Genomic DNA, 8,763 nt, shown 5'->3' with positions numbered 1-8,763 from the left:
TTGGAAATGTTTTAATTACGCTGTTTTAAATGACGTTAATCATCAGGACACCAAACGGAACCTTCACTATGTTTCCACACGGACAGTTTTAATCGCCGGATGTGCGCATCATGGCGGATTTCGGTTCCCGATTTAAAACTCAAAACAAATGTTTAGTGATTAAAAATTATTTTTGGTAGTTTTATATATATATATATCTGAGTATAGAAGTGACGTCATGAATTAATGTGTGTTGCGTTGAAGGTTTTATTTTCGCCTCGTTTGTATTTATTTATTAAAATATTTAATAAAACAGAACAGAAACGCGTGCTGCATTAGTCGCGCATTAATACAATTAGAATAGGTCTCTCTGCTGAAGACTTTCCTGTGGTGGAAAACCTCCTTCTATTACTTTTATAAAAACATCTCCTTATAGTATAGTATAATATATATAACTTTCCATTCACTTGAATGACCCAAACCTGTTTGAGCAGGACAGAAAGATGTGGGTTGGAGTGGAAGACCTTGAGTGACTGGCTAAAGAAACCTTAATGAACTACTGGGATGAATTGAAACACCACCCCATGCTTTTTCACCTACATTATTTTCTAGCACCTTTGTGCTTCAATAAACGTAAACCTCTACAACAACATCTGGAACATCTTCCCAGAAAAGTGGAGGTTATTCTAACAGTGAATGGAATTTCAGATATTAAACAAAATAAGCACTTATCAATGTTATAGTCAGATGTCTGGTGTCTCAGATGCAAAACTGTGTTATTCTTCGTTCAGATTGACATGAGAACTGTCCATCCCTTAAACGTTGAAATTCAATTATGATAAACGCATCAACGTACGACGTTTCGCCGGGAATTCAGGCATTAAGCAGTCGACGCGCGTACAGTTTTTACGAGATCAGCCATAAACGTTATTTCTGCAGGAAATTTATTGGGAGAAGGTTCAGCACAGCCAAGGGGGTCAACGATTGACCGGAGTTTGCGCACCACATTTCTGAAAATGACTTGATCCGTGTGACTCGGAAGACGTCGCAGAACCAAGACTACGAACTATTTCCGCAAAAACGAGTATCCTTCAGACAAAATAGTTTTTCAGATGATCTACATACACAAACGAGATTCATCCGAAATTGGACTTCACTTGAAGGAAATATGAATTATTTCACATGCTAAATAAAGACCCTCATGTATGTGGTGCAACACATTATTATGTTTTATGTGGTCAAATATATTTTTTGTATATTAAAACCATGTAATATTTGTGAACGCAGGTTTCGGAGTAGCTCTGGTAAGCTGTTCGCAAAAAACTAAAGAAAATAATAAAGAGAAGAAATTAAATACAATGCTAACAATAGATTTTTGAAATTTGCAGATAAATTGTTTTTATTATTATTTATAATTACAAACTGAGTGAATGCAACTTATGTGAAAAGAAAAATAGTAAATAAATAGTTAAATAAAAATATATTCTTAAATTAGTTCGATTTAATGAATAAACTAAATAAAAATAACGACTTAGCTTTCCGAACAATAGATTATTTTTAAAATAAATAAAATATAAAAAAATATAAAATAAACATAAAATATAAATGATAAAATAATTATAATAATTGTTTGTTCATATATAATTATTTTTATAGTAATTTAAATATCATTATAATTGTATTAAAATTTATATATATATTTTATATAATTAATAATTATATTTATTTAATTCCATAAAATAATAAATAATACATAACATGTTAAATCCACGGTAGGAATAAATCAATAAGTTACTTTTTGGTGTACGAAAGTTATATAATTGGGAATTTTAATTAGAATTTAAATACAAAAATTCTTAAAAATAATGAATGTATAAAATACAAAAATAATGAAAATCAAATTTAATTTATTAGAGATTGAATAAATATAAATAAATTAAAAATACATGTATAGTAACTTGGATTATTATTATTATTAACTATAATGATTTTTGATGTTGCTGTGCATTTCTACAGAGTAGAGGTTTCTCTATACTGTGATGTGCACCATGTGTATGTCGTATCGCCCAAATTGATAGCATTATCACAGAAAAAGCAAAAAAAAAAGTCGCTGTGCACAGAAAATGTGAAATATTTTTTAATTACGATCACTAAAACGGTAACAGCACCACGTTTCGATGACGGTAAAACAAAATCAAAAGAATTAGAGCTAGCGCCATCTACTGGTCGCCTCTTCCGGGCTCAGCGCGTGGGCCAGACGCCCCATGCGATCCCTGGCAGGATCAGCGCTATGAGGACGGAGGAGAAAAGGTTAACTCCGTTGTTATCCAAAATGGGTTTCCCACATATCCACCTGACGTTCGGCGCCTCGGCGTTCACGACCTTGCCGGTGTTTACGTCGTAGCCTTGATGGAAAGGAAACAGCGGTACCACAGGTGTTAGTGGCTAGAAAGAGCTAAAAAGACGTGATAGCATTTTGTGTGCAGGACTTTTACCTGAATACTGCATGACTGCACCCAGGAGGGAGTCGAGCAGCGAGCCGAGGAAACCGGCCGTCGCGCCGTATACGACCAGGGGCCACTGAGGGGCTGCCAGGTGCAGGTCGCTGACCAGAAGCAGCTGAGAGATGAAGTAGGCCACGCCCACGGTGGCGCCGCCGAGCAGGCTGGCTCCGACACCGACCGCGGTCACGCCTCCATTGGTTCCTAAACAGATATACGATGGACATCAATTAGCTTTGGGCTCACCGTGGACGTCATTACATATTCATGAATGCTAATTTTACATTTATATTACATCTACACTGTATTTCCAAAAGTATTGGGTCACATGGTAATAAGTTTGACTAATGACCTACAAGCTTTGCAAAATTCCAGGAAACCTTCCACAGAAACTTCAATGTAGTTGGAAAAAAAATATATATATATTGGTTTAAAACGAACAGATTGAACTGCAGTTAAATTTCTCCCCTGCACTTACTGAGGCCACGCCCCCTGTGGGCGGCACGCATTTCCTCCATAACATCAACATGCATCATTTCCTGAATCCTGCGCGTCAAAAAAATTTCCGTCCTGCCGAGTATTCAGGTAAAATTGCATAAATAATAAGTATGTTTATTGTAAACGTTGTAAGCGATTGTGCGAAAAATATACTGACAATTAAAAACAGTCAAAAACTTTTTTTTTTTTTACATCCGTATTAGTTTGCATGCTTATGACCAAACAAAAAGTTTATAATTATGTTGTTTTTACGATACGGTAAATAGAAATTTCCCCAAATTTCGTATTCATTCCCGTAATTCCTGTAAATTCCCAGTTTCCAACTTGGAATTTTTCCCAAATTCCCCAGATAAAGTTCCCATTTAAAATTTCTGGAAATTGAATCTCAATTATGGGAATGAATCAAAAATTTGCAGAAATAAATATAAACTATATCATATACAAACGTACGTATAAACATTTTATTGGTTCTGTTATGATTTTTGTTTTTTTTTAATGACATTTTCGATTCAATTGTTAGTATGATTTTGTTGCACAATCGCTTTTTTGTTGCACAATCGAGTTTTAAATTCCCAGTTCGTTCCCATTAATTCCCGTTAATTAGTTTCTTGCGAATTCCTGGAATTTCTGTTTGGTCATGTTGGAAGATCTGCTTATTGAAAATGTACCGTTTTATTTAATTTTTGGTCAAAGGGACAAAATGAACCAAAAAATTATTATATTTGTTCATTTTAGAAGAATACATGAAGTCGGGATTAGAGGTCGACCGATAGTGGATTTAATACCCGATTAATCACCCGATATAAATAGTACTGGCGTATTACAAAATTTTAAAAAAATTGTTATCATGAAAAGGAAATAAATACAAATATATCAACTCACGAATAGAATGATTTAAATGAGAAATTAGAATGAATAAATATAGCGCTCTCCGTGCAGCTCGCGTTGTCGTGTGTAAAAACATACAGCACGTGGTGTCAGTGATTTGCCTCTAGAGGCCGCCCTCGATCTCGGAAACCGGAAAAACTATCGGTATGGAAATTTCGCCGATAGCCGATGGTTCCAGCGTTCGACAATCCGTGAAAAACCAATGAATCGGTCCACCTCTAGGACGTCACGTAAAAAAAAAAAAACAAGAAAAAAAACAGAAGAGCCAATTTTAATGAGGCCCATAAAGCCGGCTCAATGAATATATAGGTTGGAGGTGAAGATCCTAAGTGGCCTGCTATAGAGCTGGAAACCCTATTAAACACCTTGACTGCACCCTAGACCTCCTCACCTCACCCTACATCAGTAACTGACTTTACTAACACCCTTGTGGTTGAATGAGCACAAATCTCCACAAAATCTCCGAACATCTTAGAAGACTACGTGTGGAATGGGATGTGAAAAAAAAAAAACTGGTCCCCGTGCCTTACCTGCTGGAACTTCCTTCCAAGTGGTGATGAGCCTGGGCTGGCTCTTACTGAGGACAGGACCGACTTCGGAAGCCCAGGTGTCCCCCGTACTGCAGGCCAAAGCCCCCAGGAGCGACAAGCACATCCACGACGCCGAGTACTGCATCGTGAAGTCCACGGGGATCTCACCCGGGCCGACTTCGATCATGTAAAGCAGTGCCAGTTCAGTCGGCACGCCTCCGTTACAGAAAACCTGGATCCAGTTCCTCTGGCCACCTGGAGAAGAAAATAATGTGGAAAAAAAGTTATTTCATCAGCAATTTAGAGGCATCTTCAGACCTACATGACTCATGACCTGGAGACACCTGATTTTCCATACGCCATCTGTGGTTCATCTCCCTCTGGATGTGCTAGCATGAAATTTTGTAAATGAGGTTGAGTGGAAGATCTCGAATGCTACAGAAACCTTATTGAACAACTTTGGGATGAAATTTTCATGCTAGCTCCAGGAGAACCTCACTCAAATAATCTAGTGGAACATCTTCCCAGAAGAATGGAGCTTATTAGAAGGGTGAATGGAAACCAAATGTGGACTGAGATGTCCAAAATCACATACCAATCTACCAATACAAACATTTCTGCGTATTGTGTGTCGCTAAGATTGGGAAGAACTTAGAAGGAGCGGAGAAACAACATACGAAAATAAAAGATCACCTTCTTTATATTCCGAGTCGATGCGCTTCTTCACCGCGCCCCTCCATCGGGTCAGTTTGGTGGAGGTGATGAAGAACGCAAACAGAGCTGCCAGGAAGCTCGCGTTGGCCAAAGTGAGAATGAAGCCCACCAGCAACGCTGCAGAACCAAAGCAAATCACGCAATAAACGTAAATCAGAGGGAAAAATCCTAAATGGCTTTATATAGAACTTAATGAAGAAAGATGGAGGAAAGACCATGAAGAAAGGAGTAAGAAAGACCGTAAAGAAAGATGAAAGCAAAGAAAGATGGAGGATTCAGCTTAAAAAAGGAGGAAAGATGGAAAAGCAAAAAAAAAAAAAAAAAAAAAAAAGATTGGAAGAGAAGAAAGAAAAGAAAGAAAGAGAATAAAGATGGAAGAGAGACCGGAAGAAAGATGAAGGAGGGAGCGTATAGAAAGATGAAGAAATTATAGGGGGGGAAGGAGATGAAGAAAGTTAAGAGAGAGACCATGAAGAAAAATTGAAAGACCATGAAGAAAGATGATAGGGAGACCTTGAAGAAATATCATGATGAAAGATGGAAGAGAGACCATGAAAAGAATGGAAATACCATGAAAAATGTTAGAAGAGAAATAATGGTGAAGCCATTAAAAGAAATGATGGAGAGACCATGCAGAGATCATAAAGAAAGTTGATGGATTGACCATGAAGAACGATGGATGTGAGACCATGAAGGAAGGAGTAAGAAAGACCGTAAAGAAAGATAAAAGCAAAGAAAAATAGAGGATTTAGTTTAAAGAAAGATCGAGGAAAGATGGAAAAGCAAAAAAAAAAAAAGATTAGAAGAGAAGAAAGAAAGAAAGAAAGAAAGAAAGAAAGAAAGAAAGAAAGAAAGAAAGAAAGAAAGAAAGAAAGAAAGAAAGAAAGAAAGAAAGAAAAGAAAGAAAGAAAGAAAGAAAAGAAAGAAAGAAAGAAAGAAAGAAAGAAAGAAAGAAAGAAAGAAAGAAAGAAAGAAAGAAAAGAAAGAAAGAAAGAGAATAAAGATGGAAGAGAGATCTGAAGAAAGATGAAGGAGGGAGCGTATAGAAAGATGAAGAAATAATGGGGGGGGGGGAGAGAAGATGAAGAAAGTTGAAAGAGAGACCATGAAGTAAAATGAAAAGACTATGAGGGAAGATAGAAGAGAGACCAGGAGGAAAGACGGAAGCAAATAGAAATGGACAAGAGACCATGAAGAACGATGAAGGAGATAGCATATAAAAAAGATAAAGAAAAGATGGGGTGGGGGGGAAAGAAAGTTGAAAGAGAGACCATGAAAAAAAAAGAAAGTTGGGAATAAAAATTGAAAGAAAAACCATGAAAAAAAATGTTAAGACCATGAAGAAAGACCTTGAAGAAATACCATGATGAAAGATGGAAGCGAGACCATGAAAATAATGGAAAGACCATGAAAAATATTAGAAGAGAAATAATGGTAAAGCCATAAAGAAAGATGATGGAGAGACCATGAAGAGATCATGTAGAAAGGTGGAGGTGGGACCAGGAGGAAAGACCAAGAAGAAAAATGGAAGAGAGACCATGAAGAGAAATGATGAAGAGAACATAAAGAAAGATGGAAGAAAAAAAACATGAAAAAAGATAGAAGAAAGATAATTAATAAAGATGGAAGAGAGACCATGAAGAAACATAATGGAGAGATCATGATGAAAGACGTTGGAAAGACCAAGAAGAAAGATGGAGAGAACCTTTTAAATTTCAGAACAGGAACTACTTACCTCCCAAACATCCACCAAAATCCAGACTCTTTTTCTTCAGCGCGCGAGACGTGATAACGAGAGGAACTAGAACCGAGAAGAGCCATCTCCATGGAGATACTGGCTGCAAAGTACCTGCTCAAGCATGATAAAGACACAAACAAACCACCTTCAGGAGCTGGATGTGCGAGACATGTGCGAGACGTGTGTGAGACGTGTGCGAGACATGGGAGCTCACCAGAGTAAGTGCTGATGGCTATGGAGATGATCCAGAAAGACAGGGAGATGGCCAAAGTGAAACACAGCACGATGATATCGGTCATCATCTTCACACACGGCTTTATTAGATGATCATCCAACAAAAACTTCTTACTCCTTTAGAGAGGTGCAGCTACAATACATGGGAGAAAAAACGAGAAGATATCAGCTACCAGACCGAGGAGAAATACGAAAGAGAGAAAACCATGAAGAAAGATAAAGCAGAACGATGGAAAAGATAAAGAGAAGAAAGATGGAGGAGATACAGAGAAGATGCATCTTCTCTGTATCTCCTCCATCTTCTTTTTCTCTCCTTCATGGAGGAGCGAGAGAAAAGAAAGATGGAGGAGAGAGAGAAGAAATATGGAGGAGAGACAGAAAAGAAAGAAGAAAGATGGAGGAGAGAGTGAGAAGAAAGAAGAAAGATGGAGAGACTGAGAAGAAAGATGGAGGAGAGACTGAGAAGAAAGATAGAGGAGAGACAGAAAAGAAAGATGGAGGAGAGACTGAGAAGAAAAAAGAAAGATGGAGGAGAAACTGAGGTGATGTGATGCTCAAGTTAATCTGTAATTAGTTTCAATACTCCCTTAATATATCCATCTATCCCTCCATCCCTCCTGCTATCTATCTATCTATCTATCTATCTATCTATCTATCTATCTATCTATCTATCTATCTATCTATCTATCTATCTATCATCCATCCACTTTTCTCAATCAATATATCCATCTATATATCCCTCCATCTATCCTTCCCTCCCTCCATGAATATATCCATCTATCCCTCCCTCCATCTCTCCATCTGTCCCTCAATCTATCAATTCATGTACCTATTCCTCCCTCAGTCTATACTTCTATTCTTTTCTACCTACTTCAATCCATCCATCTATCTATCTCTGGATTCCTCCCTCCTTTACTCTCTCTCTCTCTCTCTCTCTCTCTCCAGCTGATTCAGCGCTGTAAGTAATCGCGATATGGAGATCGTATCGTTACAGCCCCTTGTTCTAACTGTAATCGGTAAGAGAAGGGCCGGGAGCAGACCGCTGTAACTGGGCGGACCGGAAGTGTACCTGCAGGAGCGGAAGTCGCGCAGTTGTCCTGCGGTCTGGTCCATGTTAGAAATCAAAAGCGTTTATTAAACATAGAACACGAAGAACCTCCGGTACCAAAGAGCACATCTGTACATGTAGAATATAGTTCTTCTTCTACTACTGTCCTGTAGGTTACAGTCACTCTCTACTGACACCTGGTGGAGGACTGGATCCCAGAATTGCGTCATCACTCAAATTAATGGAAAACGTCACGCACATAATGTGTGTGTGTGTGTGTGTGTGTGTGTGTGTGTGTGTGTGTGTGCGTGCGTGCGTGTGTGTGCGCGCGCGCGCGTGTTTGTATGTTTTTGTCTTTTATAAAATAGTAATAAAGTAACTTTTCTTTCTTTCCTATTGTTGATCATTATTTTTATATTTTTTCTTTCTTTCTTTCTTTCTTTCTTTCTTTCTTTCTTTCTTTCTTTCTTTCTTTTTGTAGATTCTTTCTTTCTTTCTTTCTTTCTTTCTTTCTTTCTTTCTTTCTTTCTTTCTTTCTTTCTTTCTTTTTGTAGATTATTTCTTTCTTTCTTTCTTTCTTTTTGTAGATTATTTCTTTCTTTCTTTCTTTTTTCTTTCTTTCTTTCTTTCTTT

At 37.5% G+C, this 8,763-nt stretch overlaps 1 protein-coding gene across 1 annotated transcript; it reads right to left on the bottom strand.

The window, feature by feature from the left end:
- Positions 1-2,103: 2,103 nt before the first annotated feature.
- tmem19 (transmembrane protein 19) lies at positions 2,104-8,312 on the bottom strand. The gene is made up of 7 exons (XM_083528630.1): positions 8,152-8,312; positions 7,063-7,215; positions 6,846-6,959; positions 5,090-5,227; positions 4,397-4,651; positions 2,475-2,684; positions 2,104-2,384 (listed from the first exon to the last, which is right to left on the bottom strand). The coding sequence occupies exons 2-7, from the start codon at positions 7,148-7,150 to the stop codon at positions 2,221-2,223; spliced, it is 969 nt and encodes a 322-aa protein (XP_083384756.1). The 5' UTR covers positions 7,151-7,215; positions 8,152-8,312; the 3' UTR covers positions 2,104-2,220.
- Between the last annotated feature and the right edge of the window lie 451 nt (positions 8,313-8,763).

Source organism: Silurus aristotelis (assembly GCF_946808225.1).
Source record: "Silurus aristotelis genome assembly, chromosome: 24".
Lineage (NCBI taxonomy): Eukaryota > Metazoa > Chordata > Actinopteri > Siluriformes > Siluridae > Silurus > Silurus aristotelis.
The sequence above is the reverse complement of the archived record's forward strand: the minus strand, read 5'-3'. Positions and strand labels throughout refer to the sequence as shown.